Raw genomic sequence first — 16,580 nt, forward strand, 5'->3', positions numbered from 1 at the left:
TGAACTCCAGTCTCTGCCGAGTGTCCTCTTCACTCAACGGTGAACGAGTGATCGCTCACTTGGTCTTTTCCGTCTATTTTTGAATGGATCACCGTCAGCCTGTTCTAGCCAAGCTCTCGGATGCTTTTCATCGGGTAGTCAAGCAGTGGAAGCATTGAACCCTGACGAGGGTGCACTCATTCCGTTCACATCGAGAGTGGACCGCTAGGGGTCTCCTCTCTCGTCGTAGGGCTCCAGAGACATGAGCCAGAAATTATTTTCTCGATTCTTCAGAGGTTGTTTCTCGGTGAGACCTCGATGCCACAGGTGCCCAGAGACGCTGCGGCCTGGAGAAGTCTTCGGAGGTCTCCGGGGCCTGTCGGATCTGCTCGGCTCTGGCTGAGATGACGCGGTGCTGAGCAGCCACGTGTCTGGACTAGAGCCTCGTTTAGAATAGCATTGTGTTTCAGGTTTCTATTGGTTATGAATGGGATGCCGATAATTAATGTAAATTGGCATTTTGACCTTATTTGCGTGGTCAAGTGTGCAATCTTCCTTCTTCAAAAGGTGGCTTGCTTGGCTATATCTGCCGTAATACGAACGAAATACCCTTATGTCTATTCTTAAAGCCGTTCATGGACCATACACTCTTTAAGGCTTACCTGAGACTGGGGTTGACTTGAAGAAAGTAAACAAAAATAAATAATTTGTCACGCTGTGTCTCTTGATTGTAATGAGAGAGCAACCTAAATTCATAGAATAACCCCATGGTATAAAGCTTGGCCACTAGGTGGCGGTAGGAACCTATATGTGCAAACCTCTGTTGTGAACATCCACCACTAGGGGGCGATGTGGTGCAGTAGGAAAAAATAAAGAACACACATTATTTTTCCCAAGTCAGGCCGATTTAATAAAATGTATTAGGGCTACTGCTCTAACATTTACAGTTGCGACATTCCTCAGTTATTTGGATAACAGTAGCATGTCTAAAACCGTTTATCTTAATGTTCACTTTGTACAAAACAAAAAGGCCAACAATTGTTTTTGTATAAAAAATATAAGTTAATTTAACTCTAATTAAGAAAATAACAATAGTAGTAATGGCAATAATAATATTCATCAATAATAATAATAACATAATAACGATAATGATCGTAAGCTAAACATAGTGCAGACAATGGGATATAATTGGTGCTGAAAATTAAAAGGGGGACAGTGCAGTGCCATGGATCGCTCCATGTTAAGGTGGGCGGGGGGGGGGGGGGGGGGGGGGAATAAAGTAATTCAGAAGCTCTCGCTCTCACGTTATCACGCACACAAACACGTACACTCGCACGCACACTCACACAGTCAGAAAGTGCATGACTGCCATTCAGCTTAGCACCATCAGAGCATATATCGTAGTCTGTACAAACTAATCTCTAGCATGTACACTTAAAACACCTATTACTATATATGCTGAATCATATATTAACCTCGGTCTCGGTGCATGCTATTGTTGCTCTTGTTTGAAGGTTACTGGAAGCGATATTCTGAAATTGAAGATGGTACGTCATGAAGTCCGAGGCAAACAGCCACACATGCCATCATCGCAGACTTGCAATCAACTAACCGCTTCTCAAAGTATAAGGTCACACCTTTGGGGCCACAGAACTGTAGATCTAGAATTTGCTTTTCTGTGTTTTCTTCGGAAAGTTCAATTTGGGAGAACCAATGTCCACTGGAATGAAAACAAGAGAACGAAACAAAAATCAGCCTTTTTGGAAGATCTAGGAAACACACGTGACTTTGACAATGTTCCGTTATACGACTGCTTTGGGAGCAAATCACAGCATACATGAGGACTATTATTATTATTACTGTTCCTTAGAAAAAGTGATGGAAACGAACGCGGAACGCTTTGCACACATCCTGCAACGTGCCGTCACACACTGTAGACTTTAGAAGACCCCAGTTTTGGAGCTGTACTCCAGATGATTGAACATTCGTTACTCATCGTGCATTGTCTTTTGGTCTATATAAATTAACCTTGAGGAAAGTAACTATGAACATGTATTCCAAATTTTGGTTTTGGTTCAATGGCCTGAAAACCCTAATAAATATAGATTTTTCTTGCTATTTTATCCCCCCCCCCCCCCCCTCGACACACTCAGAATATTAGGCTGCAGTAGACCGCTGACTCGGCCGTTGTGTGCTCCCCTCGCTCTTCCTTGTCTTGTGAAGTCAGCAGCTGGTCTAAAAACAAACTGCCAGCCCAAGGTCACATTTCATTCATCAGATGTTCAAAAGCTGATATATGCAGCAGGTTCCTCAGTGCCAGGGGCCAAACCGCTTGTCTTCGCAAAAAGGGGCCACTTCTTTTTTTTTTTTTCTCCTCCGTACGGAACATTGTGACTTCCGTGTGACTCTGCGATGTGTTGAGATTATCTAACCCCTTCTATCACAGCTCATCCTCTCTCTCTCTCTCTCTCTCCTCTCTCTCTCTCTCTCTCTCTCTCTCTCTCTCTCTCTCTCTCTCTCTCGTCTCTCTCTCTCTCTCTCTCTCCTCTCTCTCTCTCTCTCTCTCTCTCTCTCTCTCTCTCTTCTCTCTCCTCTCCTCTCTCTCTCTCTCTCTCTCCCTTCTCTCTCTCTCTCTCTCTCTCTCTCTCTCTCTCTCTCTCTCTCTCTCTCTCTCTCTCTTCTTTCACCGACCGGGGATCTTGCTTTCTCCGCTCCTTAAAGGCTGAATGTCTTCTTCGTGTTTTTTTTTTTGTGTTTTTTTTTTCAAGTACTGCATCATATTTTTGCTTCAAAAGTCATGGAAAAAAATAAACATGTTAGCCGGCGCCGCTCCTAAAGACGGCGGCTCTCGCCACATGCATCTCCTCCTAAACATTCCTTCTGTCACTGCGAACACCTCTCTGTAGTCGTGAGCTTATAACAGTTCTACAGGATAAAGGCCCACGGCGCCTTTTTTTCTAACAAAATAAAAGCCTGAACGAACGACAGCAACAGTCATGGTTTCACATCTCCAAGCCCGTGGTTGCAAGGTTCAGACGGTAAGGCATCTGCACAAAACAAGTCCGCAAAAGAAACCAGCCGATGTACAAAAAAAAGAATAAAAGAAAAAAGAAAGGAAAATAGACTATCTGACCGACCCAATCAATCCAACCGGCCCACACACACGCGCACGCACACGCGCACACACACACACACACGCACACAGGCAGGTCCAATCGAACAAATGAATCCCAAGCTGAGTGGACGCAGGGCGACGGGACCAAAGGTCCTCCGTCTCGGCAGTCTGTCTGTCCGTCCGTCTCAGGGAGCGGAGGACCGGGCCGCGCTGTCACCCGATGAGGTCACTTGTGTTTTCTTTCAAAATAAATCAGCCTTTTATTTTGGAACCCATTGGCCGTTCCTTTTCCTGCCGGGGGCGAGCCAGGCTCCTCCTCCTCCTCCTCCTCCTCCTCCTCCGGCTCCTGGCTCTGGGGACCCCAGAGGCCGGGGGCCCTGGCCGAATTGGGGTGCTCCTGCTGGGGGGACCCCCCCCCCACGGGTCAGTTGTCCACCTTGACCGGGCTGGAGCCCCGGGGGGGGGCCTCGACGACGTCCTCGCGCTCCAAGGGCCTCCGCGGCACGTCCTCCACCTCCCCCCGGGCGATCATCTCCCACTGGGTGAGGTTCTCCCTGAGGACAGCAACACGTTGACGGTGACGTTCGGGTCACAGTAAGTACATGAGATAACAATACATCGCAGTCGGTGCAATGAGGATGCACATAGAGCCGAGGGCCAAGCACCTACAGTTGTTAGAGGCAGTCGAAGGGGGGGGGGGGGGGGTAACAACAACAACAACGACAACAACGGTCAAGTATAGGGACATGATCTGCAACTCTGTCAAAATGCAGAGATGACGGCTCATCGGGAACAACGCTTTGAACCAATGGAGGAGCGTTGGGCCGTGATCCCCTCAATTCAGTGACATCAGCCGGCTCCAGAGTGTCTCGGCCCCCCGGCCCGCCCCGTAGCAGGGCCGCCAGGGGCCCCCCTCCCCCTACAGCAGGGCCAACGGGGTCCCGCCGCCGCGGTCGGGCCCTCTGTACTGCAGAGCTCACGTTTGTTTGCATTCCCCACGGATCAAGGTCGCGCAGGGCTGTAGCGGCGCCCGGCGCCGGGCCGAGGGAAGTGAGTGTGTAACGCGAGCCTGATAAACAATCCGCCCGGCAAACAGACGCGTCCGAGCGCACACACAAACACACACACACACACACACACACACACACACGCGCGTGCAATTATCGCCCTCCTTTTTGTGGACGTACAAGCTGTAGTGCAAGGGGGAACTGATAGACACGGCGCGCTGACGTGTACGCATACACACCCACTGAAGGAACCAGGCCATGCGCTAAAACACACGCACGCACACAGGCAAACATACACACACACACACACACACACACACACACACACACACACACACACACACACACGATTGTGACCTTTTGGCCGTCGATGAAAAAATAAAAAGGCCCAGTTCTGCATATTTTCTTACGTGTGTACTGTACATTGGTACAGAGTGTCAGAATAGGATCCCAACGACAGTCTGGGAACACACACACACACACACACGCACACACACACACACACTCGCACGGAGCGGATACTCACTTGCAGGCCCTGAGGAGCGGTCCGGATGGCGGGAAGAGCTCGGACAGCGTTGTGTAACACGGCACAGCCACGGCGTTATAGAATCCCACCTACGGGGGCCAAGACAAACACAACAGCGTTCGGGGGTTACTGTGTGATCAACACGGCCGCGGGAGGGGAACTCCTGCTAAAGAGAACCAACATCGACTGCAGCTGGACATCATGAAACCCAGGGCTGACAGGGGCGGGGGGGGGGTTATTTATTATTATTGTTATTGTGAGGCTTTTTTTTGCACGCGGCTGGAAAGAAGCGGGAAAGGCCTTGGAGGCTGTTTTTCTCCTTGTAAGGAAGAGGAGTCTCCGTCCCGGAGCGGTCGTCCGACAGGGGGGGCCGTGCCGGCTGACTCTCCAGCTCTGGCCGGGACACCTTGGGTCCGTCTTATCAGGTGTTTCGCTACGTGACACCGCCACGCCTCTCTCCCAGAGGCCTGAGAACTAAGACCGGCCGCAGCCCGGGCGCCCTGACGGATCTCACCGCACCGACCGGCGACCAGATTGGAAAAGGTCAGCGGGAAAACAAAACAAAACAGAGGGTAGGAACTGAAGACGTGCACGAACGCACGCAGACACACCCGCCCGCAAACAAACCCGCTCACAAACACACCCGCCCGCTTACCCCTACCCCTGCACACACACACACACACACACACACACACACACACACACACACACACACACACACACACACACACACACACACACACACACACACACACACACACACACACACACACACACACACGTACGTACCTGGCCCTGTGGGATCTCGTCCTTCTTATCTCGGTCCATCATGGGAATGGGCTGCAGGCCGATCTTCTTCATCTCGTCTCCCTGTGTGAGGGGGGGGCACACGACCACACCTTGACGTTATCTACACACTCTGGCTGAGGAGGTCTTATCGGTGGAGGCTCGGGACTATAGGATACACATCGATTATGTGGAGGGATGCGCTGAGGAACTCTGTTGTTGACGGCTGATTATAGGCAGAGGCCTTATGCATCGAACCCTTCATGTGGCTTTGATTTGGTGTTTGAAGTGTTTGTGAGTGTTTGTCCAAAAAGCCAACGTACGTACCTCGGCCCAGAACTCAGCGTAGATGTCGTTGGCCGTGAGTCGCGTGATTGGCCACAGCTTGGTGACGGAGCACAAGTCACATGCTGTCATCATCAGACCAATCACACGGTCCCTGCAGGGGAGATGGAAGCAGAGTCGTTAGGGTGCTGTGAAGCCCAGTTCAGGAGCACCGGGCCCTGAACTGACCTGTCAGTCGTTATGTGGAGCTCTTCATCACCCTTGAATTCACAATCAGGTATTTTGACCAAATTTTAATCTCATTTTGGCAACAACCCTAAACCCAATGGGCCCAGGGTGACCACTGAACTGACCCTTGCAGAGACTAACATGGGCCCGGTCTAACAACTGAACCGACCCCTGCAGAGTCTAACATTGGCACAAAAGCCTGTACAGCCTCTCAAGCCTGGCAAATCGGTGCAGATACTAACAGGACTGACTGGGTCCAACATGGGCCCTGAACACTGAACACTGGCCCTGTCTAACCGCTGACCAGACCCGTGCAGGGTCCAACATGGGCCCGGTCTAACCCCTGAACATGGGCCCTGTCGCACCGCTGACCTGTGGGTGTGGTTGTTGAGGTCCAGGCCGCGTAGGGTCAGCATCTCGGCCAGCTGCTGGCGGTTGCCGAAGTAGAGCGCCAGGTCGGTGGCGATGATGGCCTTGCGGATGATCTCGAGCACCTGCTCGTACTCGCTGGAAGTCAGGTTGGAGAAAATATTGTGCCCTTCCAGCTATGGGAAACAAAGAGATCAATAAGAAAGCAAAAGCTCCACTTATGAGGCGTTCGGCTCAGCCAGGTCACAGCAGGGGGTCTTCTGAGGGGTGGGTGGGGGGGGGAGGGTATGAGGAGGGGAGGGGTCCCGGCATAGAAGTGGAGTTTGGATCGGGGTCAGTAACTGTGGTCAGGTGGATGGTTACAGCGTTCAATCTCTCCAAATCTCATCCCCTTCTAATACGCTGGTCCTACAATCCGACTAGTGCTTAGCACTTTTTTTTTGCTTTATTTTTATTTTTTTCTAAGAATAGTTGTTTTAATCATTAAACGTTTTATATAAATATTTGATCATTTAGTGCAATAATTTTTTTCAAAGGGCTCAGTTACAAAGCGTTTTTTTGGAGAGAAATTATGAATTAATGCATCATGTTTTCAAAAATAATCGTTTGAATAATCGTGGTTTCAACATTGACCAAAATAATCGTGATTCTGATTATTTTTTCCATAATCAAGCAGCCCTTAATTCAACAGTTGAGATACACGCTATCAACATAGCGTGTATCTCAAAGCTGATCGTGTTTCGGGGTTTGACCCCTGACCTCATCCGTCCCTCGTTCCACACCCTCGTGACAAACCTGAACATCAAAGAGGGGGGGGAGAACATTTCGTGTCACGCCCAGCGGCGGCGTCTGCGCGGGCGGGAGAGCTCTACCTGCAGGATGGAGACGGTCTGGGAGAAGTGGTGCTGCTCCATAGTGGAGGTGGAGTACAGCGCCGCCAGCGGGTGGTCGAACTTCTGCAGGTACGTGTTGCTGTAGCCGCGGTGGTCCAGGTCGTGGCACAGGCAGGCGATCAGCAGCCCCTTCTTCTGCAGGGCGGGGGGAAACATTTACATTCACATTTCGATTTAGGGGATTTTGCGGATGCTTATATCCAAAGCGACTTACAACCATTCGTTCACACAGTCGCACACCGACGGCGGGGTCAAACACGCGGGGCGAAAGGCCCAGCTCGTCTCTCGGGGACACCTCGACACTCCTAGGAGGAGCCGGGGATCAAACTAGCGACCTTCCGGTCATCAGTCAACCCGCTCTACAAGTGTCCATGTAGCAGACGTTTTTATCGAAAGTGACTTACAATGAATACATTTGTCAGAAGAAGGAGAAACAATATATCGCTGTCGGTACAGTAAGGATGTTCATAGAATCAAGTGCCAAGCACACTTCCCTGTTTACAACAAAGATAGCTAGGATAAGATGCTACACAACTGCTACACAAAAGTACATATAAATACTAGAACTAAGTACGACGTACAATAGGTGCATACATTAAGTGCCAGGACGTACAACGCACGATATGTAGGAGGGGTGGGACGGGGTGTCTATGCAGAGTCGAGGTGAACTTTGACCAGGTGAGTCTTGAGTCTTTTGCGGCCTTGCACCCGTTCATTCACACATTCACACACCGACGGCGGTGTCGACCACGCAGGGCGACAGCCAGCGCGTCGGGTGCAGTCAGGGTGAGGGGCTTTGCTCGACGGGGGTTAGGACACCTCGACACTCGAGCCGGGATCGAACTAGCGACCTTCCGGTTACCAGTCGACCCCGCTCCACCTCCTCAGCAACCAAAAAACGGCAACCGTTCAACCAAAGACACAAACACTCATCCGGTTCCAACTGAAAAGCGACCGTGTGTGTTTGTGTGGGACGGGGACGGGGGACAAGGGGGGGAGGGGGGACGGGGGGCGGACCTCTAGTTCGGTGAAGATGCCGGTGGTCTTCTGCAGGATGGCGTACATGCAGTGGGCCACGGTGACGGCGTGCTTCCAGTTGTGGTACGGGACCCGCCGGTAGTTCTTCCGCACGGACATGGTGAAGCGGCAGAGCTTCTCCAGCTCGAAGCTGGAGGTCAGAGAGAGGAGGGGGGGGGGGGGAAAGGACAGTTTGACCTCGGCCCAGAACACACCACCGTCGGGGCCGGTGACATAGCGGTATTCAGTGCTGGCAGGACTAGCCCTGGGACTTTCTGCCAGCAGAGGTGCTGAGGAGTTGGTGAGGTGTGGATGTGGATGTGGATGTGGACGTGGGCGTGCATTGGGTGGATGTGTGCGTGCACGATGCTGATTGGTGCGGGCCGGGGCACAGAGAGGTTTTTAGTGTGTTCACTGTTTCCAGTAAGGCTCTGCTACGTTCCAACCCAATGGTGTCATAAAATGGTATCACTTCTGTTCTACATCATCAAATAAGTAGGCTACGTTCCATTATTAAGTCACTCGTTGTGATGATTTTTCTCTAAACGCTTTCTACATTTATTCTAAAGCCATTCATGAGCTAATGCCCCCTAATGAATAAACATGTGTTGATTCACTATTCGGCTCTGAGTGCTTTCCCACAATATACCTCCAACGTCAAAAATGAAAATGTTAGAATTGAGTAGTATGGTGCAGTAGGGGGCCACCTATGATGACCACGTTTCTACCTTGTGCCACTGCTGGATGCACGTTAGGGCAAACCCTGACATTACCCGACCCCAGCCGTCAAAACACGGCGACCTCTGACCCCTCACCTGGTTTTCCCACAGGAGCTGTGCACCATGTAGACGAAGACGGCCGGCCAGATCTCCTCAAAGGGACTGATGTCAAAGTGGAACCTGGAGGGGGGGCGGGCGGAGGGAGGGCGGGGTCGAGGTGGGGGTTGGGGGGGAGGGTGTGGGTGTAGAGGGGAGGGAGGTGGAGAGGAAGATCACAGGAGAGAGTCTAAAATTAACTTGGCCAGGGTGGAGGATGAAGGGATGGGTTTGAGGAGAGAGATAGACACAAGGGGGGGGGGGGAGGTGGAGATGACAGGCAATCTTCCAGATACACTGGCCCTTCCTGTTCTGTACAGTGTCCCCCCCCCCCCCCCCCCCCCCCCCCCCAGACCATGCACTCACACACACACACACACACACACACATGCACGCATGCACACACACACAGAAGCACACATGTACGCACACACACGCACACATCTCCCCACCCATTGTCATCCACACCTGGTCCCTGTCATCGTTTGCTCCGTAAACGACGCAGTCTTTGCGTCACAGAGGTGGAAATGTTTAGCAGTTTCCTAAAAGCTGTGCGTACTGCATGAGAAAACCTGCATGAGAAAACCTGCGATCCTGCGAAGTTCCAGAACATCTAGGAGTGAAGAATAGCGTAGTGAACTGTTTTAGGGTGTATCGTGTAGAATACAGGGTAGTCAATCAGATTACCTTTCGACAACTTTACGTAGTCTGTGTATTCTCTCTCACTGATGCATTTGGGATAAAAATACCTTATTTTATCTGCAGTGAAGCTTTGGTCAATTAAATTTGTCTAGTCCTAGGTCACAGTTACAGTCTCAAGTGCACACAGAGGGCAATGGACCCTGGATCCATGCTAGCTTCCTAAGCAGCACAAAAGGGCCAGAAAATCCCAGAAATCCAACCAGCAACTTAAAAACTATAACCACCTACTACTGATATGTATACCTCTAATCACACAAAAGAAAAACGACTTTAACAACACAGACCCGATCACTAACGTACAAAGCACAGTTGAGGTTCGAATAAACAGAATCCCATGGAGCTTGGTCCTTTCAAACTTTCTTCCAATCGAACGGCTATCTCAGCATCCCCCCCCCCCCAAAAAAACAAGGTCATTGTCCACCGGACCCCAGACCCTCCAAAGACCTTGTATCTTCAAGGTCTTTGGAGGGTCTGGGGTCCGGTGGTTAGGTGAGCCGACAGTACTAGACCCCGAGACAGACCAATAGAAGGGCAGGGGGGGGGTGTCCTACTCACAGTTCTATCTCCTTGTATATGGGCGTGGGGAGGTTGAGCTGGGTCAGGGTCTTCCACTCCTCCGAGGTGCAGATGCTGTGGTACGAGAGCTTCTCCATGGTAACTCTGTAGATGCACTCTGAATGCCGAATCCGGTGGTACATCTGTGAGGAGAGACACAGAGAGAGATGGAAAATACTTGAAACGGGTGTCTGTGTACGAGATAAGATACAAGTAAAATAACTTTTACGTTGTATTAATCACCGAGGGGAACATAGATAAATAAATGTGTTTGGCACGCAACTCTGAAAAAAAGTTGTTCTACATTATTTTGGAACGCTTGGGTTTTAAAAAGCCTCTCCCGTGTGCTTGGGAGAAATTAAGCCGTTCATATTGTGCTCCTGATTTATGAACCAACCCATCAGGTCAGCCCACCTGTCTTGTAATTTACAGAACAGTGGTGGGCCCCGGCCAAGTTCATAAACATCCGCAAGCGCTCGGCGACATATTTCAGCCGCGTGTGTATTCAGAAACACAGCTTTGCCTTCTGGTTAGTGTCCGTGTCCCCTTCCCCTGATCCCCCAGACAGACGGGGATAAGGAGTTTGGGGGCGCATGCCAATTCTTACGCCTTCCGCCATAACAGATAAATCAGGGGCCGCGGCCGGAGGACGCCAGACCCTAAATTACAGCCAGGCATTCATCTTGGGAGCTGGATGGAGGCTGCGAGTGGGGGTAGCTCGTTAATCCCAGCAATGCGCCGAGGGCTTTGAACTACTGTTCGACGGTTTGTCGGAGGGACGCCACTCGAATCGGTTGCTCAATGGCGCTGTTTCGCGTGGTGCGCATTCGGAATGTGTGGCTGTCGGAAATATAATCCTGGAAATATATTTTTTTTTTCTAGCTTGTACGGTTTGAAAATAATGTAATGATTCACTTTGGCGATGTGTTCAATCGTCACTTAAACATTTACTATTATTTGACGTGTTTTAGTACAGAATGTAATCAATTTGGTTGACTTGAACCCCTACCATGAGATAGCAGCTAGCTATGCACCTACAATTCAATATAATATTTTAAGATTTGCTTCGGAAACAACATTCTTCACTCAAACACAACCTACAATTAAACAATAGAGAAAAAAAGCTTTTCCCAACCGGTAGCTCATCCTAAAAGAGTTGACGTGCTAGAACTCACTGTAAGTCTCTCGGGACTAAAGTGTGGGACTAAACCAAATAATTAGAAAACACAGTACAGGCTTCACCTCTTAAAACAAACACCAATTAATAGACATAACAGCTGTGCAATGGACTCAAAGCCCCACCCCATGAACAGAACAACATGGCCGCCGCCGCCGCCGCCACCTACGTTTGCACAGTGTAAGGCCAGCGCGCAGAAGACGGCAAACATCTTGAAGTTGTTCTCGTCCGTTTTGGTGAAGGCACTTCCACTGCGCTTGTTGACCATCTGCACCACGCCGATGACGGTGCCCCGACTCACGATGGGCATGCACAGGATGTTCCGGGTGGTGTAGCCCGTCTTCAGGTCCACTTCGCTGCGGACACAGGGGCGGGGTTAGGGAGGCAAGGGTCAATGTTGTCCTCGTTCAGATTAGCATGGCTGTGAGTGCATGCGTCTCTGTGAGACTGTTAAAAGGTTGTGTCAGCGATGTTGGGTGACGTCACTTCTGTTGGTGTTTGAAGCGAGATCCCAAACAAACAGAGCCCGATCGCCCCTCCCTCCCGTGATTTGTGCGTCCAGGGAAAAACTATCTCGAAAGCAGCGCAAAACCCCACAACACCCACCCCTTGTCGTGATTGCTTGAAATACAATTTATTTAGCTTTTGAGTGGTTGGTAGTACCATTTGTTTGTGTGTACGATCTCGGCGCATAGGGTGCCTACAGAGACGCAGCTTTTTGACGGCCTGCTTATGGGGCGGGCAGCTAGCGGATCGTGAGGAAAGATCAGATGAATGTTTCGGCCTAGAGTCGCTTATACAACCTTTAACTATAACATGTAACAAGAGCTTGATGAAATCCAATATTAATAAGACTAAATATTAACAATCAGTGTTATTAACGCAAATGATGAATACATAAGCTGCTTCTTTGCTTAAAGTACTTCCGCTAAGTCCTGCGTGAGCGCATGTCTGGTATTCCGATAAATGGTTGGGCTCGATAAATGGTTCTACTTTCGTCAAATTCTGAGGTTTATTTACTAAAAAGTTTAGGTGAATCCCACCACAGAAGAAGTCACATATACAAAAGTGCAACGTAAAAATCGCATCTTGAGGACGTTTTCTAAGCGTGTTTGCTCGTTTGGCTTCGTAACGGGGACCGTGTTCGGCAGCGCCGACTCACGGCCCCCCATCCGGACCCTCGTCCGCGGCGAAGGGACCACCCTCCCGGTGGTCCCCGTAGCTAAACTCATAACGGCTTTTGGATAATCATCTCACGTCAGATTACGTACAAAACGTACCCGGCATCGGGCATTGAATAGGATTAAGCCCATACAGATCTGAATCTGGAGAGGGAGAGACAGCGAAGCAGAAGTCGGTGTGTTCCAAACAAGACACGTGCAGGGCTCACTTTTTGGCCGGACTCTAATGCAGTTTTACCTAGATGGCGTGTAATCACATACAACGGAACGGACAAGTAAAGTGGGGCGAGGGAGAGGGGAGGCCGGCGGGGGTTACCGGTTGAACCGCGGGTCTGCATAGGCGTCTGGAATGTTCAGAACCTCCCCGGTGCGGGCCACCTGGCCGGCAATCCCCTTCTCTATAGAAAACCTATTCGGAGAGACCCAGGGAAACAGGGGGGGAGGGGCAAGAGAGAGAGAAAGGTTGAGGGTTGAAATGAGCTTGAGCTAATGCTTTTTTAATGAGGACACACACACACATTGCTCGCAGATCTGTGGAGCCGATATGAATGATCCCAGCACAGTATTACTAGGATACCGTGCTGTGGACCTCAACACACACCCAAAGCCCAAAGCTTTGGATCGCCCCTAGCGTGGATTTCGCCTCATACTTGAAGGGCAACCCGAAAGATACAATCACATCGTTTTTTAACAGAGCATAGCACAGGGGCCTCGAAGGTAGCGGGCTGGACTTTTGTGCTTGCTTCTGATATGCCTTAGTCCGTTTTTGCCGTGAACATTTTTAAAACGTTATTCCGCGTCTGTCAGGGCAAGACGGTGTGCTTAGTGCTTCAGGGAGAGACCCCGACATTTCTGACAGGAGAGACCGCTCACACACCTGATTTCTTTGGTTTTCCTAAAGACGGGCTTTCCCTCGTTCTCTTCCCCGATGTCGAAGAGGTCGGAGTAGAGTTCTTTGTTATTGTGGTCTACCTGGAAGAGTGCACATCTGTCCGCATTCACCAAGTTTTTTGCATATATCTGCAACACAGGGGGGCAGAGAATGGACCACGGTTAGCACGTTAGCGTAGCATTACTAGCATCACATAGCTTTCTTTCCTACTGTAATGTGATTCGCAGTTTGCGTGTACAACCGGGACATTCGAGCGGGTCAGAACACAGGACGGTTGAGTTCCGACACACTCAGATTTGATTCATGATCTCTGGGGTTTATGTAGAGCGTGCCTATGAGCGAACCCCTGCCCCTTGTTATTAATATTATTTGCGGTCGGGTTAGACCGGATGATAGAGTGTCTGGCTGACATTTTCGTGTTGACGTTAAAGGCCTCAGAAGGCCACCCTGGTTCTTTGGAGCAGTGAGGAGGAGGAGGAGGGGAGCAGCACGCTGTGTAACTGGAGGGCCAGACAACATCAGTGGGTCGGAGAGTCACATGAGCAGGGGATTGCCTCAGGTGGAATCCTATCCACAGGACAACTACGGCTACACAAAGGTGTCTATTTAGAGAAGCGCTTAAATTAAGATCAACACACATCGCGGGACGATAAGAACTGGCAGAATGGCTCGGAGCCAGGGCCGCACGTTGTGCGGGGAACATGCGATATGCGACCGGGATGTTAAGTATTTTGATGAGGATATGACTTGAGATAAATGAAGAGAAAAAAAGTGTGCACAGTTCTAATGTGGTCGTTTTTATTTTAGAATGTTACTTTAATATTGTAGTAAACATTTATAAGTGAAAAATTAGAAAAAGCATCTCATCAATACTTCAATACTTTTAAAAGGTTTTCAACATAATTCTTATTAAATAAGCAGTTTGTCAAAAAACATTGAAAAAAATCTGTTTTACGTAAGCTTAAACAACTGTAGTAACCTGTCGGTCCACTTACGACAAGAACTGCAACCCAAACAATGAATTCGGAGCCTAAAGTCTGAGCTGCCTTGAACACATGGTCAACATTGAACCAAATGTACAGGATAAGCATGTGTGTAGCACTTGGCTAGCTTTCTAGCCCAGCATGTGACAGAACATTGACTCCCATGACATGCAACCTTTGAAACCAAAACAAAGAACGGACTTACCATAATATGTTCAAGTAGAGAATCTATTGCGACAATGTTGTCAAAGTAGGTTCTGTGCAGAAAGGGAATAGATTAAACATCGCTATAGTGAAGATAAACAGAGCTCTGGTAAAGTCAAAGTTGTAGTGGAAGACAAGGTTCTAAGGGAGTAGCCTTTATGAATCTGGATTAAAACACAAACTGTGACCACCCACTGAAAAGAGTAAAATAACAATCTTATGGGCTAAATCAAGATCACAATAAGGTTATGTTTGGAGAAGCCCTAAATAAACTCATCATTCAAGGTTATACGATGTCCATACTTTCACCCACAAAACCCCCTCAGTAGATTTGGATTTGAACTATAGGCTGATAGGGACCAAGACAGCCACTAATATTTAAAATTCTTTGATTTGGCTTTAGAAAAACATAGGGATTTTGGTCAGGTAACGGTATCCTACTGCCCAAAGGTACTTAGGATACATAAATTGTGACCAACCATGACCAACCATGAGTTCAAATGCAAACCATGAGTTCAAGTTGTAGAACCTCAGCCAACCCACATTAGCAGTCAGGATGAGTGAAAAATGAGTGCAAAATTCACTCTCATGGTATATTATTTATTCCCAAACAGACACACTTACTTTGACACATCTAGTAGGAAATCATTGAGCTCAGTCTGTTTGGCGAGTCCTCTGCACACCTAGGGAACAGGGAAAATGAGCCCACGCAATGCAACAACAGAGTGACCGTTTAAAACAAGTCCCTCATAGTCCCTCATGCAAAGCAGTTAAGCCTGTCCCTTAGCTGTAGCTAACTCCAACGCTGTTAGCTAACAGCTGTTCTAGCCATGTTGGCTAGCTGATAAAACGTACAATCACCGGTAAGCTTCTAGTCCGCCAGTGCCATGTAACACACTGATGTCATGTTTTTATCGCGGCTTAATGAATAACACGCTAAAGTGTGCTGTAACCCATCCCGCTGTGGTACTGTGCACGGGCCCACTGTGGCAACGCACGCACACAGGCAGGTCTGGGACCCCTCGGCTTCTCAAAGGTGCCATTTGTAACACGCAAAAACAGCAATGGCTGGCGGGCAATAATGACACCCACAGGGAGCACGGTGTGCAAAGACGACCGGCTGGCTTGATTAGAGAGAGCTCACCCGCAGTCACTCGGTACCGCTACAGAGTAGCTTCTCTCCCCCCTCTCCCCCTCTGCTATCTCCCCCGCCCCCGTAGAAAAACACACAGGCAGAACAAACAGTGTCACTCAAGAATATAGAAAGAAAGATGGGGTTTGTTTTAATCTCCGTGCCGAAGTGAGTCTCAGAGGTGCGTCACCCAGTGACGATGTACCGCTTTGTTTTAAAAGGCGGATCTCGCATTTTCTGCTCTCAGTGCTTGAAAGAGTTGGCCTTCAAATGTGCTAAAGCTCACGGCTAACCGACAAAACCAAACAGCAACAACCAAAACGACAGCAGCAACAACAACAGCAACACACTCACCTGTACTTGGTGGATGGCTACGGACGCCCATGCTAGGTTAGCTGTAGCAACCTGTAGAGAGAGAGGGGAAGCATGGCTAAGCACGAGCTAAGCACAACAGAGCTAAGCACGCTTAGCCCTGTTGTACTGGGTGGGAATAGCTCAACACCAGACGCACTAGACCTCTCCACCCCCCCCCCCCCCCCCCCCCCCCCCGCGCCCCCGCCCCCCCACCTTGCCTTGTGTACAACGATGAGGACGGGGGACAAAGACGAAGAGGATAACAGTGACGAAGACGACGATAGCGATGACCGTGGTGAGTCCACTGACCTCCTGGTGGCTGAGGTTGAAGGGGTCCTTGCCCCACTGCCGGTGGAGTTCCAGGATGGCGATGAGGTCCC

At 49.7% G+C, this 16,580-nt stretch overlaps 1 protein-coding gene across 2 annotated transcripts in view; it reads right to left on the bottom strand.

The window, feature by feature from the left end:
- Window positions 1–2,682: 2,682 nt before the first annotated feature.
- The window catches only part of pde10a (phosphodiesterase 10A), a 58,839-nt gene continuing 44,941 nt past the window's right edge, over window positions 2,683–16,580 (bottom strand). For both annotated transcript variants that reach the window (XM_060073341.1, XM_060073342.1), the window contains exons 7-22: window positions 16,510–16,580; window positions 16,201–16,251; window positions 15,339–15,397; window positions 14,716–14,767; window positions 13,513–13,655; window positions 12,952–13,044; window positions 11,624–11,810; window positions 10,278–10,420; window positions 9,021–9,104; window positions 8,206–8,356; window positions 7,168–7,323; window positions 6,299–6,471; window positions 5,741–5,852; window positions 5,417–5,497; window positions 4,628–4,716; window positions 2,683–3,648 (exon numbers count right to left, since the gene is read on the bottom strand). The exon at window positions 16,510–16,580 is cut by the window's right edge and continues 85 nt beyond it. In XM_060073341.1, the coding sequence (XP_059929324.1) occupies window positions 3,519–3,648; window positions 4,628–4,716; window positions 5,417–5,497; window positions 5,741–5,852; window positions 6,299–6,471; window positions 7,168–7,323; window positions 8,206–8,356; window positions 9,021–9,104; window positions 10,278–10,420; window positions 11,624–11,810; window positions 12,952–13,044; window positions 13,513–13,655; window positions 14,716–14,767; window positions 15,339–15,397; window positions 16,201–16,251; window positions 16,510–16,580 (1,775 nt within the window). In that variant the 3' untranslated portion in view covers window positions 2,683–3,518. The remainder of the gene's footprint in view (window positions 3,649–4,627; window positions 4,717–5,416; window positions 5,498–5,740; window positions 5,853–6,298; window positions 6,472–7,167; window positions 7,324–8,205; window positions 8,357–9,020; window positions 9,105–10,277; window positions 10,421–11,623; window positions 11,811–12,951; window positions 13,045–13,512; window positions 13,656–14,715; window positions 14,768–15,338; window positions 15,398–16,200; window positions 16,252–16,509) is intronic.

The sequence above is a fragment of the Gadus macrocephalus genome, chromosome 15 (genome assembly GCF_031168955.1).
Source record: "Gadus macrocephalus chromosome 15, ASM3116895v1".
In the NCBI taxonomy this organism is placed as follows: domain Eukaryota; kingdom Metazoa; phylum Chordata; class Actinopteri; order Gadiformes; family Gadidae; genus Gadus; species Gadus macrocephalus.